Here is a 16,707-nt window from a genome sequence, read left to right as displayed (position 1 = left end):
TCCTCCAGTCCCAGCCCTCAGTGTCCCAGCCCCAGGCGAGCCTGGGACTCCCAAAGCTCCCTTGCTGGGGGTCATATGACTCAGGCCTGTGGGTTGGCGCAGTCAGCATCTAGTTCTGTGGTGGTGTGAGATGTTGTGCATGTTCAAGTGAGAGCGTGCATCACCGTGTCTGACCATCTCTGGGGTGGCTGCACATATGTGTGGGTGTGTAAGAGACTGTCCGTCTGTCTGATCACACCTGAGGAGTGTGTCCTTGTCAGGGCTGTCTTAGGTGCCTGCCCGTGAGAGCCTAGGTGAGCCCCTGAGGGTGTGTGTATGCCAGGTGGAGTGTGTCTGTGGGTGTGGATCTTACACTTAGTGTGGTATCAGAGCAGTGGTGTTTCCCTGTGTAAGAAGGAGCCTCACAGAGCATGTCTGTGTAGCACATGCACACGTATGCACACACATACACACACAGAGAAGCATTTCTGCTTATTTGGACTTGGGCTCTGTGGTGAATAGTTTGGGAGGGGGAAAATATGAAACCTCAGCACCCGCCTTCCCTGGGCTTGTGGGGATTGGGGGATAAGAGTGAGGTTGGAGAGTGGAACAATGTGCCCCCCTTAACCCCCATGCCCTTGCCAGGAAGGCTCAGGGCCTGGCTCCAGGGACGGGAGAACTGGCTTCATCCCTTCCCAGTCCCCAGGGAGGCCAGACAGAGCAAAAGAGCCCACTCTGTACACTAGTTCACCTCCCCCTGTCCCTGCCTACCATTCCCGTCTCAGTAGGAACGCAGTCTATACCAGATGGGGAAACAGGCCTGGAGAGGAGACACTACCTGCCCCTGCCCAGGTCTGCCCCAGAGCACAGCTGGATCTTGAACTGGAGCCTCCCAGGCTGAATCCATGCCCTTTTCCCCTTCACAGGACCACTTTTGATTCTGGCCCTGAGAAGGGGACCCCCAAATGCCTGGATGGTGATGCTTAAGGAAAGGAGGGCCTGACAACTAGATACCCAGGGGCCCACTTCCCCTCTCCTAGGTCCCTCCCTGATCTCTTTTGAGTCTACCCCCCACCACACATGCACACTCTCTCAGGGCAGGCACTGACTCAGACTGATGGCCCATCAGCTTGAAATGGGGTCTGTTTTCTAGTGACCACGAGGCAAGTAACCGTCCCGGAATGTATGGGTCAGTGGAGGGGGGAGCGTGGGGGCCCAGCCTTTCGGGGGAAGGAAGGGGGAAATGTGAGAGGACTCTCCTCCCATCTCTCCCCAGAGCTCACTCTCGGAAGGAATGTCCGGGCTCGGGATTCCCCCCCACTCCTTATCCCACAGCTCAGCCTGGACCCACTCTGCTCTCCTCCCCCCTATCCCCAAGCACGGACTGAATCAGCGCGGGCGAGGCGAGAGGCAGAAGGCAGGGGCCCGGGTGCACGCGCCCTGGGGCTGGGAGCCGAGGGACGCAGGCGCTCTGAGGCCGCCCCAGGTCCGGGCAGAACCGTCCCCTACACACCCTCTCAGCAGACAGCGCCCCCCCCCCCCCGCGCTGTCCCTCACTCTCTGCATGGACCCCAGTGGAGAAATTGCTGCAGAGGAACTGAGAGGAGCTTCAGGTGGTCCTACGACCGCCCCCGGGAGCGTCCCCACTCCCCGCACGACCGAGGACCCGATGCCCCGTCCATGCGCCCTGTGGTGGGACTGGTCGAAGAGGGACGGGAGGAGCGGAGCAGGAAGAACCCTGAAAGGGCTTCAGGATGGCGGGCCGGGGGCGTCCGAGGAGACCTCGCTCACCGCTGGCGGTGCGGGGTCGTGGGCCGTGCAACTCGGACGGGCCTGCGCCTGCGTGGCGCTGTCGGCCCTCCTGGGAGCCCCAAGGGGGATCCCTGCCTCTGCCCCGAGGGCAGAAGAGGCCGCACAGCCGGACCTGGCGCTCCCGGCCCTTCCCACGGCCCCGCGGTCAGCGCGGCGCACGGCCCCCCTCGGCTCGCGCCCCGCCGCCGGCCGCCCGCAGCCGCCTCCCATTGGCCAGGAGCTCCGCGGGCCCCACCAATGAGCGGGCCGGACTCCGGCGCGGGGCCGCCCCCCAGCGCGCAGGCGTTCACCTCCCGCGGGCCGCCGGCGGCCGCTGGGGCTCGGGCCGGGTTTACGCTCCGGGCGGGGGGCGGCTGAGGCCCGGCTCGCGGTGGGGGCGCCCGCGGGAGACCAGGGCGCGGGGCTGCGGGACCTCTCCTCCGAGAGACAGGAGCCGGGGCCGACTGCGCGTGGCCTCCGAGAAGGAGCTTATATTGGCATGACTGTAGGAAAAAGTCTTTAACGAGGAGGGAAACAAATCATAATATTTCCTTCTCTGGCTCCCCATCCCGGTTGCCTGGCAAGGCACCCCAGAACGCTCACCACCCCCGTAGAACCCTATCCCCCCTCTGAATGATGACCCACGACCCCCTGCCGTTTGTAGATTAACACCCCTCCTTTTTCATCCCCCACCCCCACCCCCACCCCACCCCGGGCAATAATTTTCTGCGGGCAGTCTTAAAACCTCAGCTTTTAGTGTGTGCCCTGGAGGTAGTGCTGGCTGTGGTTGGAGGGGCGGGGGGGGGGGGGGGACCGCGGGCATGCTGGAGTTGAGGAGGCCTGAGATCCCCAGGGTGGGCTTTCCAAGGTTGGGGGAGGGTGGGTACAGTGGGAGAAGTGAGCTCCCATTCCTGTGCAGCCTCAGAGCTGCAGAGAATCCCACCCGGTCTCAACATCACCAGCTCATGGTGTGACCCTGGGTAGGTGGCTTTCCCTTTCTGGACCTCAGTTTCCTCATTGGCAAATGGGGTGGCAGGGAGGATCATGGGCTTTCTCAGGTCCCCTGCCTCTAATATGATGATATAAATCAACCATAACGGAGCTGCTTTGAGAGGCCAGGCTCCAGATAGAAATAAGGCTACAAAGCTCTCTGAAGGGAGTCCTTTCTGGCATGGTCCCATGAGCAGGAGGCTGGCCTGGAGGTAATGAGACATGCCCACCATTGCCACCAGTGGCCTGACCAGCACACGAGGAAACCTTGAGCAAAGAGGACTGGGTTTTCTGAGTGTCCTCCACCCCCACCCTGCCTGCCCCTTGGCCGCCCTCCCCTTCCATTTGGCTCCCACCCTCTGGAAGCTCCATCCTGCTGGGCCTCAGCTGCTGTTTCCAGCAGGTGGGGTGGGAGCTGCTCACAAAAGGGGGCCAGGTTTCTGTGGGCACCCCAAAAGGGCTTTCTGAGAAGGACCTGGCTCATCTGCCTGGAGCTGAGGCCTTCAGGGACCCCAGCCCAGACTGGAGGAAGCATGTCTCCTCTCCCAGGCCCCAGGAAAGGCCTTGGCAAACCCTTATCGCCTGAGAAGCAGCTGCTGGAGGAATACCTTAGCGGCTGACTCACTGCCCTCCCTTCCTCACCACCCCCTCCCACTGGGCCCCACACCAGGCCTCTGAAAAACCCTGAAGAAGCGGGCAGGGACAATGCGCCCCCAGCTGGGCTGGCCCAGGCCCTACAGAGGGTGTAGCTAGCACAGTCCTACCTGTGGCTGGCTGGGTGTTTTTTTTTTGGGGGGGGGGTGTACCCTGTAAATGGCCTTAATGTGGGACCACAGTTATTCTTAGAGACATGTTTAAACCTAGGACTTCCTGGTACTGCCTCACCCCAGGCACTGATGAACACTTGACATACCAATGGCATTGCCTTCTGGGGTACAAGGCCCTGTCCCTCCACCAATAGGTACCATGGGCCAGGTGCTAGGATCCAGCAGGTGAACAAGCTACAGACCCTGCCTTGGGGAATTTTCAGTCTGGCAAACAGGCAATTCTTGAATAGAGGAATGTCTGTCACAGTTGGGGAAGGACTAGGTGGTGAGGGGTTGTGGACACTTCCCTGTTGTCCTTGGCTTCCCTGAGCTTCAGTTTCCTTGTCGGTCAGATGCAGCTATGCAACTTATTTCATGGGGTAATCATGAGAAGTAAATAAAATTGTGCATATGATTTTAATCATGCACTTTGGAAGGTTAAAATCGCAATGAAAATGTATGGTGATAAGTTCTGGCAAACTGGGAAAATGGGAGAGTACCTGAGTCAGTGGGTTTCTGCATTTATTTTGCCCTAGATTCTCTGATCATTCTTCAGCTCACCTCAGCTCAGGCCCAGAGTTTGGCTTTTAGGAGCTGCAGTTTTCATACTAATAACAGCTAACAACTATTGAGTACTCACTACATACTAGGCACCATTCTGCTACATACATTTCCTGTGTGTGTGTGTGTTCTATGTATGAGGAATATGTACTTAACTCATTTTACCCTCATAATCCTATGAGTGTTAAGCACCTAACAAATATTTGATCTTCATGACAACACTATAAAGTAGGAACTATTATTTCCCCTTTACAGATAGGGAAACTAAGACACATGGCAGTGAAATAACTTAGCAAGTCATGGGGCGAGGATTCAAACGCAAGTGTATCAGACCCCACAGATGTTCACATGGCTCTGAACCTTATTCTCAGAGGGTTTTTCTGTTCACCCCTTTGGGACTGGGGCAGGCTTTGAGTATTCCATGCCAGAAAGGGTCAACAGCTCCATATCTCAAACCAGTCCCTGAGAAGCCAGTTGTTAACAACTCCCCAGGTTGGACGCTAGGGCCTAATGCAACCCCCCCACACACACACACACAATCTCTTCCAATCCAACCCACTAGCAAATTCATGCAGTCAGTAAATAATGAACAGCAGTAGCATTTCCTTACATGTATATAATTATTTAGAGAGAGAAAAATAAGCACCTACTATGTACCAGCCACCAGGTGCTTTATTAATAAGAGGCAATGTTTGTTGAGTAATTATTATGTACCCGGGGCTATTAGAAGTACTTTACATGTATGAATTTGTTTTGTCCTCACAATAATCCTGACAGAAATGATTATCATCCTCACTGTACAAAGAAGGAAATGAAGCAGAGAGAGGTTAATTATCTTTCCCAAGATCTCAGAGACAAATATTTTTCAGATTATTTTGTTTCTAATGTATTTGACTTCATTACCAAGCACGTGTGCACAGGCGCATGCACACACACCCCTGAGATGAAAATTTCACCAGGTATTTAACTTCACTATGAAGTGCACTCTAGTATTTTCTACTCTTATTTTTTTTCTGTTTTATTTTTTCTTAAGTCCTGGTTGTGACCTACTAAATTGATTTCACAACCCATTAATGAGTCACCACCCACAGTTTCATCGGCACTGAGTCATAGCTAGAAGGATCAAGGCCAGGATTCGAACCCAAGTGACATGGCTTCAGAGCCTAATCTCTTGGCATAAAGAACATCTTGGAAAAAGGAGAGTCAGAGGCATGAGGACAGTTGGGGACTGTACTAAGGAGGGGAGTAGAAGCCTTGATAATCCCACCACCTTGCACTCCAGCAAGAAATACAAAAGTCACTAATATTGCCTTTGGGATGCAAACTCCCTGGCATAGACACGCACTCCTTACTTGTCTTCCCACGAAGTAGGGTGGACAAAGAAACAGACTCAGGCAGTCTGTGTGATTAAACCAAGGTTACAGGAGCCAGAACTAGAGCCCAGTTTTGTCACCTGGGATGCTGTTGTGCCCTCCACAGTTCACCCTTGCAGATAATGACAGTGAGGCTGGAGGTGGCAGGGAAGGTAGAGGGAGTGGTGGTGGCAAAGGTAACATAGTGACAGTGATGATGGTCATGATAGAAATGAGAGTAGTTGGTCCTGGGGCTATGGGCGGTGGGGAGGTCGGTGGTGATGGTGGTGGTGTTAACGATGGCGGACAAATGATGGGGAGGTTGCAGCAACAGTGGCGGTGGTGGCGGGCCCAGGAGCCCCACCACAGCAGCATCAGTGCCCCCTTGCCACACGAAGCTGACTGTCCCCACCCTCCTCCTCCTTCCCTAGCACTTCCCTGAGCACCTGGACCACTTTGCGGAGAACATGGAGGACTTCTCCAATGATCTGTTCAGCAGCTTCTTTGATGATCCCGTGCTGGACGAGAAGAGCCCTCTACTGGACATGGAACTGGACTCCCCCACACCAGGCATCCAGGCTGAGCACAGCTACTCCCTGAGCGGTGACTCGGCACCTCAGAGCCCCCTTCTGCCCATCAAGATGGAGGACACCACCCAAGGTAAGAAAGGGTACAAGGATCCAGGGACAGCACAGGCCCAGAAGGCCCAGGAGGGGAGGAAGCTCTTGAGGGATCAGAGGGGGACACTGCAGACTGACACTCCCAGGGGCTCCCTGGAGGAGTCCTCCAACAACCCCTGTCAGAGGAGTGCTCCCTGGTGCCTTTTTGCGGTCTCTCCTGTCAAACCCATATAGACACTGCTCAACAGGGTTCTTTTGCTGACTTAGATCAGTGGTGTGCAGAGGGTGGTTCCTGACCGGCAGCACCACCCGGGAACTTGACATTTCTGTAGTACTGTCCGGTTCACAAAGTACCTTCATGTTAATTCTCTCATTTACCTCCCACAAGTCACAGGTGGGATAGGAATCTATCATTTTTTTCACAATCCCCATTTGATCAAAAAATGAGGCTTCGGGAAAGCTGAGTTGTGTAGGTCACAAACACAGTAACATGCATAGTAGGGACTTGGGAGAAAGCAAAGCCCCGCGAGCTAAACCTCACACCTTTGCCACCATCATGTGTACCAGCCTCGAGGGCCAGCAGGAGGTCCTGGGTGTGGGCCCGGGCAGATGCAGCGGGCATTTTGATGCCTCTACTAGCTGCTGGTGTAGATCTTGAGCAAGGTGCTTGACCTCTTTGGGCCTCTGTTTCTTCAACTATAAAATGAAGATAATATATGTGCCATAAGAATTCTGGCCAGGATTTTTAAATCTCTCCATAAAGTACCCAGTTCAGTGCCAGCACCTAATATATAAAAAAGAATTAGTGGCTATATTCATTGCGCATATAAAAGTCCTCTTAATACTAGAGTGGCTGGAACAATGAACAGCATTTTTAATTCCTCTTTCTCTTCAGAGGACAGTGATCTTGAATGAGTTTCTCAATATTCTCAGCTATTCAATGGGGAGAATAAGAGTGCCTGCCCCTTAGGATTGCTGGGAGGTATAAAAGAGTTCCTAGGTAGCGAGGACTGAGAGCCCCACTCAGCTCAACAAGTGTGTGCTGCTTCTGAGGGGCTTCAAGATGCCCCAAGGCCAGAGATGGGACTCTTTACCCCACCCTGCTCACCCTTGTGAGGGCAGGGACGTCCTCTGGGGTTTCAGTGGCTTCAGGGCTTGTGGCTGCAGAGGTCTTAGCTTCCTTGCTTACTCTGACCTCTCAGCCAAGCATCTGGAAATCACGTCAGCTCATCCTCAGGCACACGCCCACCCAGGGAGGGGCAGCATGTGGGGTGGACCCCCCTCTGTGGCAGGTTCTACATCCACCCCTGCTGGGTCAGCCCAGCAACTCTTTGGCCACCCTAAGTCTATTTTTAGAGCAATTTGTCTGTGGGCCCTTTGCAGGGGCAGCTTCCCGGAGGCCGGACAATTGGCCCTGTAATTTGGGAAGATTGTGGGTGTTCCTGGAGCCCTGGAGCAGCCTTTGGCCCAGAGCTGGGGCGCTCAGGCTCCCAGCAGGGTGGGGCCTAGTCTCTGAGGTGGGACCAGGCACCACTGACCCCCTCTCTCTACCCTCAGCAGGCCCCAGAGGCCAGAGCCCTCAGTCCTTCCCTTGCATATTGGCTCCCCAGACCCCCACTTCACCTCACCACTGCCTGGGGCTTGCTGGGGCCCCCATGAGCAGGGCTGACTTGGGGTGTAGGACTGGAGGCACCCATCAGGAAAAGAGGTGATGCCCACCAGCCCTGTGGCCCAGGTGAAGCCAGGAGCCCCACGAAGTAGGCAGGAAGTGGACACTTCCCTGGGAAACCTGAATATCACACCTCACCACCCACATGCCCTCCCCACCCCCATCTCCTCACTCCCCACCTCGCACCCCATCACCAGGTCCTCTGAACTCTCCCTTCTAAATTTGTCTCCAATATGCCCTTCCTCTTCATCCCCACTGTCACTTCCTTTGCTTCAGCTTCAGCTTCTCTCATTAGACTGTCACCAGCCTCCTGCAAGCCTCCCTGCCTCCATCTTGCCTGTAGGCTGACCTGTCTCCACATGCAAGCAAAATGATTTTTTTCTTTTTTTTTTTTTCAAAATGATTTTTTTCAACATTACAAATCTGAGCATGCTTAAAACACTTCAGCGCTTCCCCATTACCTTTAGGACAAAGTCACAGCTGTGAGCCCAGCCTCTAAGGCCACACTACGCCTGCTGACTCTCTGAGCCCATCTTCCCCTTCCCTTTCCATCCCAGCTGCATTAAACTGCTTAGGACTCTCACTAGGTCCCCAACGCCTAGCATAGTGCTCAGCCAATGTTCACCAAGCAACAGTCATTGCATTAACAATAGCTAGCATTTATTGAACATTTACATCTTGTCAGGCACTTTCACAGATGAAGCAGCAAAGGCTCAGGGAGGTTAAGCAACTTACCTAAGGTCACACAGCCAGTCAGGAAGGGGTCCAGATCTACTGTCCACGCCTGCTCTGTGAGCTGCTGAGTAAAGAAGGTGCCCCACCTCTTCTGGCCCCAGCCTACCCCACAAGCGCCCCTCTCTGCCCTTGCTCACCTGTACCCTAGCATCTATCCTCAGCCCAGTGTCAAGCAGCTCACAGGGGGAGAAGGGCAGCAGAGTCCTCTGCTCCAGGAGTCCCCTGAGCCTGGTCCTGCCCCCTTCCCCAGACGTGGAACATGGAGCATGGGTGCTGGGACACACACTGTGCTCCGTCATGGTGAAGCAGGAGCAGAGCCCGGAGCTGCCCGTGGACCCTCTGGCCGCCTCCTCGGCCATGGCTGCCGCTGCCGCCATGGCCACCACCCCGCTGCTGGGCCTCAACCCCCTGTCCAGGCTGCCCGTCCCCCACCAGGTGAGCCTGGGGACTGTTCATGGGGCCTGAGGGAGGGAGGCAGGGGGGTGCGTCTCTGTGGGAGGAGACCTCCAAACCCTGCAGAGCCCAGGGTTATGTGAACCGGGAGCAACGTGGCCCTCGGGCCCTGAGGGTCAGAACTCCCAGACCAGGCCTCTGCCTACCCCTCAGGCTGCCCTTCACCTTCCTAGAGTGGGGACAACCCGCTCTAGGGGTGCTTGTGGGGTAGGCTGGGGCCACAGCACCCTCACTGTGTGCAGGAGGCTTACGGGGCCCTGGGCAGGGCTCGGCATCAGAGGCCTGGTCCAGGCTCTCAAGATGAAGATAGCACAGGTCAGATAGCTCTCCCAAAGTGTCAGGATTTTTTAAAAAGAAAGACCAAAATGAGAATATAAAAGGTGTGTGAAATTTAAATTGTATATATTTGTGAGATCAATATTTTTTACCTCATAAATTCATGCCACCTCCCATGATATATAGATCCAAACTTGACATCTGAAGAGCCTACTGAGAATGCAAGGCCCAGACTCCGGGCCCTGCCTGGGTCCTAGCTCGGGTCTCACCTGTGCTCTGGACATGTTGCCTTCTCTTTCTTCCTCAACTTTCTTATCTGTAAAATGGGGGCATGAATTGCCTCTAAGGGGCTTCTAGCCTGGAGTCTACAATATAAGGGTGGTCTTAAAATCCCTAGATTCAGGGTTTGATTGCCTCTGCCCCCTGCTGGCCACACGTCTCACCTGATCCAAGTGTATGTGGCCAAAGGCCAAGATCAGTCCCTCTCGACTCCCAGCTGCAAAAGGGGAAGATCTTTTCTTCCAAGACCATCTCCCAGACTGGCTCAGTGACTCCTCAGGCCTTGTCCAAGCAGGAAGGGAAGGCACAGCAGCAGCAGTAACAGCAGCAGCCGGAGTCTTGGGAGGTTGGGTGTGTGCTCCAGAGAAGGAACCTGAGGCCCAAAGAGTTAAGCCACTTGCCCAGAATCACACAGTCAGAAATAATGAATTTCAGGGCACCTGGATGGCTCAGTTGGTTAAGCGTCCGACTCTCGATTTCAGCTTAGATCATGATCTCAGGGTCGTGAGATGGAACCTGCTTAAGATTTTCTCTCTCCCCTTGCTCTCTGCCCCTCCCCCACCTCTCTCCCCTTCTCCCTAAACACACACACACACATACACACACACACACACACACACACAGAAATAACAAACTGCATTCCAAACTCAGCCTACAAGACCCGGGAGCCCACACTTCCCACTCCAGCGAGATCACGACGCCCTTGTGGAAAGCACAGGAACCAGAAGTTGGCATTGTCAGTAATGGGCGGTGCCACCCTTCTGCATCACAGTGCCTCCTCTGTCACTTGAGGGCTGAACTGGGATGTAGACCAGGGAGTCTCCAAGGGCCCTGCCAACTTGAACCTTCTGTGATTCTTACTCATCCACCTAAATTGGAGATTCTGTGTCCCACCCACAATATCATGACCTCTCTCTTCTGGCTGTGGACCCAAAGCGGGGAGACTTGGTCCTGAAATCCAGCACCCAACACCACAGTGCCTTCCTCAAAGAAAACACCACTTCGATGCATGTTGATGATCATGTCTAAGAAATCATGCATGTACTTTTTTAAAATTCAATTAACAGCGTATTATTAATTTCAGAGGTAGAGGTCACTGATTCATCAGCCGCATATAACACCGAGTGCTCATCACATCACGTGCCCTCGGTAATGCCCATCACCCAGTTACCCCATCCCCTTGCCCCCCTGCCCTCCAGCAACCTCAGTGTTTACTATGATTCAGAGTTTATCTTTGTCTCCCTCTCCGATTTCATCTTGTTTTATTTTGTACTCCTCTATTTTGTTTCTTAAATTCCACTTATGAGTGAAATCATATAATTGTCTTTCTCTGATTGACTTCTTTCTCTAAGCATAATACCCTCTAGTTCCATCCAAATCATTGCAAATGGCAAGACTTCATTCTTTTGATGGCTAAGTAATATTCCTCTGTGTGTGTGTGTGTGTACATGTGTGTGTACACATCTTCTTTATCCATTCTTCTCTCAGTGGACATCTGGGCTCTGTCCATAGTCTGGCTATTGTAGACATTGCTGCTATAAACATTGGGGTGCAGGTGTCCCTTTGGACCACTACATTTGTATTTTGGGGGTAAATCCCTACTAGGCCATGCATGTTCTTGATGTTCTTTCTGGAACAGGAAATTGGAATATAAATAAACAGGAATGCACGTTTGCTTAAAACATAAATCTATTTCTGCCAGTCCCTTGCAAAAAAACCATCAGGGACTCCTTATGGTTTCAAACTTCTTTGTCTGGTCCCTTCCTATCTTCTGGGAATCTTACCACCACCCGCACGGCACCACCTAGCCAGGCCTTCTGGCCTTGTTTCCTACTGCTCCACCCCTGACACATACCCCTCCCTACACCCTGAATACTTGCAGTTTCCAGATCTGGCTGTGCTCTCTGTCCTCTGTGCCTTTGCACATGTTTTTCCCTCTGCTTGGAATTCCTTTCTTTTCACTTATCACCTGCTCTGTCCTTTATCTGGAACACTCCTACTTATACTTCAAGGCTCCTTTCAAAGTTCAGCTGTTTAGAGAGCTCACCCTGAGCCCCCAGCCAATTAAGGCCTTCTTCGTCTGCACTGCTGTTAACTATTCACGGAACAGCTACAATGTGCCAGACATTACTTCTCATTCCCTCGGCAGCCCACATACCCAAGCCCGTGTGGCCTTCACAGTCAGCACAGAGCAGCCTCCACCAAAACTATGGGCTTGGGCTTGGAGGCCACAGGAAGTCTCCTTCTCTAAGCTAAAGATCTAAACTACACTAACTACTTAATCATCATTCCTTTCTTTTAGATCTGACTTGGCTTCTCCAAACCTGAGAACTTGCCTCTCCTCCCCCTGGGCTGTGCCCAGAACCTTGTGTCCAGCCATCTCCTTAATTGTGCAGAGCAAACTGCCAGACTCAAGAAGGGTGGTGGGTTGAATGGCATGGTGGGGACAGTCCCAAGGGCAGCTGATGGACCTGTCTCTTCCGCAGGCCCCAGGAGAGATGACTCAGCTGCCAGTGATCAAAGCAGAGCCCCAGGAGGTGAATCAGTTCCTCAAAGTGACACCAGGTAAGTGTGTCCAGAGAGGGACCTTCCTCTCCAGTCTTGGACAGACAGCATCCCTACTCCCTTGGCCCAGCCCACCCATCTCCCTCAATACCCACCATCTCTCCCCAGAATATGCTTTCCTCCCTGCCCTGCACATTTTCCATCCCTCCAGCCCCCTTCTTACCCAATTGATAACTGTTATCTCTGTTATTGACACCCTCACCTTGTTTGCTAATCCCCCCATCATTCACTAATGGAAGCCCACTCTCTAGCCACCCATGCACCCATTCATCCATCCATCTATCCATCTGTCCACCCACCCATCCATCCATCCATCCATCCATCCGTCCAGTAAGAGTTCACTGGGCATGTCTGGGGAAGCAAAGAGAGAAGACAGTTCCTATGCCCAAGTAGATCACAAAATAGTGACGGCCAATTTCATAGCAGCCATCTGAGTTAAAGATGGCAGATTCCCCAGGAAGCACATCCCCAGACCTGACAGGGGAAAAGGGAACAGAGGAAGCTTCTTGGATTGGCTAGAAGGAGAATAGGCTAATTGAATCTTTCCAATCCTACCTCACTAATTCACCAAACATTTGGGGTTTGGGTTTTTTTTTAAGATTTTATTTATTTATTCATGAAAGACACACACAGAGAGAGGCAGAGACTTAGGCAGAGGGAGAAGCAGGCTCCATGGAGGAAGCCCAATGTGGGACTCGATCCCGGGACTCCTGGATCATGCCCTGAGCCGAAGGCAGGCGCTAAACGGCTGAGCCACCCAGGTGTCCCCGCCAAACATTTGTTAAGCATCTACTATGTATCAGGACCCAGGCTGAGTAGCATAAGGTTTAGAAAGATGAGTAATACCCAAGTTTCACCCTCACATTGCTCACTCCCTCACAGAGAAGATTCACAGAAGGTGGAAAGGGACCATTGTGAAAACACATCACCTTGTAGAGTACCCTTCAATTTGTAAGGCATTTTCACATGCATGAGCTCATTGGGTTCTCACAGCTCCCTGCAGCCAATGTACCCCCTTTCGACAGGGAAGTGAGGCTGGGAGAGGTTAACAAATATGACTATAGGTCACACACTTGGGGCGCGTGGCAGCAGAACTTGAATTCAGGCCCTCTGACTCCAGGTCCCAGGCTCTTTACATTATGACATCCTTGAGAGGCAACTCCAAGTCAGGAAGGGAGAGAGGACTCATGCAGGGGGCAGCCTGGGGTGGAGTCTAGGAGGATGATGCAGCTGTTCCTCTTGAGCCTCAGCCTGCTGTCCTGCTACGCTCAAGTTGCAAATGGAAATCCTGGGATTGATAATGGCTAAATGTTTTGCAGTGGGGGAGAAAGGAAGTGACTAAGGCTGTTTCTTGCCCAGCCTAATCCCCATGGGTCTGGCTGTGGGCAAACACCAGTCACCTCTGGGATTACCAAGCTGGAGGCTCAAAGGGCCCCAGCCCTGTGAAGTCAAGGATGAGGGGGGACTTCAAGAATCCGGCCTCCATGGTATCTACACCAAGGACCAGGCTTAAAGGAGCCAGGTCTCTGTGGCGTCAGACATGGGATGGCATTCAAGAATCAACTTCTGAGCTCAGAGGGGCTCCTGCTGTTACAAGGCCCAGTATTCTTTCCCCACAATGTCAGGGCTGGCTGACCTCTGATGTCCAAGCAGAGGTGGGATGCAACCTTGCTAACCTGGATTCCACCCCCCTTCCCACTCTCCCCAGAGGACCTGGTGCAGATGCCTCTGACGCCCCCCAGCAGCCACGGCAGCGACAGTGACGGCTCCCAGAGTCCCCGCTCTCTGCCCCCCTCCAGCCCTGTCCGGCCCATGGCCCGCTCCTCCACGGCCATCTCCACCTCCCCACTTCTCACCGCCCCTCACGTAAGCAGCTGGCAGTGGGCTAACCATAGAGGCAAGGGATTGAGTAAGTCCACTCTACACGAAACCAGTGGAAAAGGGTCTGGGGAGCCCCAAGCCTGATCCCCCATCCCCATTAAAATTCATAGAGAAGTGCCTGCCTGGCAGATGGGAGTGAGAATCTCTAAATCCTGCTTTGGGGTAAAGAGGACACAGGTAGAGAGGTCCAAGAGGCCTGCCAAACCCACACTGTTGCAGAGTCAGGTCTAGAACTTGACATTCCTGACCTCCAAGGGGGATGGCCCAGGCTGCCTCCAAAGGAGTGCTGCTTGGAGAACAGTACTCAGGAGGCCCCAAAATCGCTCAAGAAACATGGAGCTAGGCCCTGAGTCCTGTGTGGAGCCTCCCAAGTGAAGACTGTAAGGGTATAAGGGGGTTGCTCTTTAGGGACTTTGGAAAAGTAAGCTTTGAGGTTGTAGATTCCAGGATGGGATCTAGGGACACCCCCACCCCCACCCTGCAAAAGTATACTGAGTGCCCAACATGCTGGACTCCCAGCACTGTCGATACATGTTATTGGATTTAATTCAGACCCACCCTTCTTCAAATTAGGAAACTGAGGCTAGGAGAGTTGAATGCCTTCCCCAAGTCACACAAAGAGTAAATGGCAGAGCTTGAATTTGAACTGGTGGCTGTCTGGTTCCTAACCATCACATCCTACTTCACACAGAAATTACAGGGGACATCAGGGCCACTGCTCCTGACAGAGGAGGAGAAACGCACCCTGATTGCTGAGGGCTACCCCATCCCCACGAAACTCCCCCTCACCAAAGCTGAAGAAAAGGCCTTAAAGAGGGTGCGGAGAAAAATCAAGAATAAGGTAAAGCATGAGCTGGACCCTGGCCCTGCCCCTAGGACTCCCTTGGTGGATGGAAGCCTCTGCTCCCCTGCTGATGCCAGCCCTAAAATTGAGGGGGCCCTGGAAATGGCTGTGTGACTGTGGTAACCCCTGTTTTGGGGCCTCCCCCTCTAGATCTCGGCCCAGGAGAGCCGCCGTAAGAAGAAGGAGTACGTGGAATGTCTAGAAAAGAAGTAAGCATCCTGGGCAGGGGTGCGGGCCTGGGACCCACTCCGCAGGCTGCACTGCTCTCCCCAGTGCTCCCTTCAAAGGGCACTGGAGTAGGGGGCTCAGGGAATAGGATGCCACAGGGTGTGGCGGACAATACAGAAGGGGCCCTGGAAGAGTCTGGGGCCTGCCCCTGAGCCTGTGTCTGCTTGGCCCCCTCAGGGTGGAGACATTTACATCAGAAAACAACGAACTGTGGAAGAAGGTAGAGACCCTGGAGAATGCCAACAGGTGAGTGGCACCTCCTGCACACTCCCTGGCCCCCTGTCCTTTGGACGCCAGCACCTGGGTCTGGCATAGCTTGGGAGGCAGGAGACAGGAAAGGTAACTGAGTTCAGGATGAAAGGAACCCCAGAAACAGGAACCCTGGCTTCCCATCCTTCTTCCTCCGCACATAGCTCTAAACACCTGACAGGGCAGGTGAGCCACTTAAATCCGTTGATGTAGAACAGTGGCTTTCAAAGCGTGATTCCCCAGACCACCAGCAGCAGCAGCCCCTGGGAACTTTTAGAAATGCTTATTTTCAGACCTCAAGCCAGGCCTACCAAATCAGGAATTTGGGGGGGGGGGGCAGCAATCTGCCTTTTAACAAGCCCTCCAGGTCAGAGCTCTTCTCACCAACAAACAGCATCAGCAACCCCTGGAGGCTTGTTAGAACTGCAGAATCTTGGGCCGCTCCCCTGATTTACAGAATCAGAATCTGCATTTCAACAAGATCCTTCAGTGATTTGCAGGCTTTGAGAAACCTCAGTATGGAGCCAGCTAGCAGCAGCCTGGGCTTTTTTTTTTTTTTTAATTTTTATTTATTTATGATAGTCACAGAGAGAGAGGCAGAGACACAGGCAGAGGGAGAAGTAGGCTCCATGCACCGGGAGCCCAACGTGGGATTCGATCCCGGGTCTCCAGGATCGCGCCCTGGGCCAAAGGCAGGCGCCAAACCGCTGTGCCACCCAGGGATCCCTAGCCTGGGCTTTTTAATCCCACTCTGCTGTTTTTTTTCGATTGGGGAAAATTGTGAAACCTCTCTGGGCCCCAGTTGCTTTGTCCAAATGGGGATGATAGAAGCCCTACCTCACAGGATTCGGGGCCCAGCTCTGTGCTTGGCATTTAAGGATACTCAATTCATGTTAGATTTTCTTCTTTTTGTTATGGTTATTCTGAATTCTTGATAGTGCCTAGCGATGAGCCCACAGAAGGTCTCTAATAATTATTTGCTGGGGTAATTTAAAATGACAGGCGACAGCTGGTATGTAGCAGGTGCTCAACAGAAGGCTTTTTCCTTCTTTCCTTCCTTCTCCCCCAGCCTCTCCAGCAGGATCCAGCCACTCCCCCGATTGACCTGGAGAATGCCCCCCACTCAGGGAAGGGGGGCGGGAGCCCGCACCCCTCACCCCTCTACCTCTGGCCCAGATTCCACTCTGGCCCAAAATAGGGCCAGGCCCTTGGAGCTATTTCGCCACCTGCTGTACATTCTGGTAACTGCAACCCCACTGCCCGGCTAGGTGGAGGAAAGAGACCATTAAACTGTTGTTTGCCAAGCGTGGGCTGAGGACCCCCCTGTGTATGCCCCCAGAGAATTCCACGTTGGGTGGGACCCGGTCCTCGCCCTCAGGGAGCCCACAGTTAGTGAAGGAGCCTGACGTGGAAATGCATGGATATAAAC

At 53.4% G+C, this 16,707-nt stretch overlaps 1 protein-coding gene across 1 annotated transcript in view; it reads left to right on the top strand.

Moving 5' to 3' along the window:
• The window catches only part of CREB3L1 (cAMP responsive element binding protein 3 like 1), a 35,147-nt gene that overhangs the window by 13,163 nt on the left and 5,277 nt on the right, over positions 1–16,707 (top strand). Inside the window, exons 2-8 of the mRNA XM_055315047.1 lie at positions 5,911–6,139; positions 8,754–8,938; positions 11,998–12,076; positions 13,785–13,942; positions 14,649–14,798; positions 14,952–15,010; positions 15,207–15,275. Coding sequence (XP_055171022.1) covers positions 5,911–6,139; positions 8,754–8,938; positions 11,998–12,076; positions 13,785–13,942; positions 14,649–14,798; positions 14,952–15,010; positions 15,207–15,275 — 929 coding nt within the window. The remainder of the gene's footprint in view (positions 1–5,910; positions 6,140–8,753; positions 8,939–11,997; positions 12,077–13,784; positions 13,943–14,648; positions 14,799–14,951; positions 15,011–15,206; positions 15,276–16,707) is intronic.

The sequence above is a fragment of the Nyctereutes procyonoides genome, unplaced genomic scaffold (genome assembly GCF_905146905.1).
Source record: "Nyctereutes procyonoides isolate TBG_1078 unplaced genomic scaffold, NYPRO_anot_genome, whole genome shotgun sequence".
In the NCBI taxonomy this organism is placed as follows: Eukaryota; Metazoa; Chordata; class Mammalia; order Carnivora; family Canidae; genus Nyctereutes; species Nyctereutes procyonoides.
The sequence above is the reverse complement of the archived record's forward strand: the minus strand, read 5'-3'. Positions and strand labels throughout refer to the sequence as shown.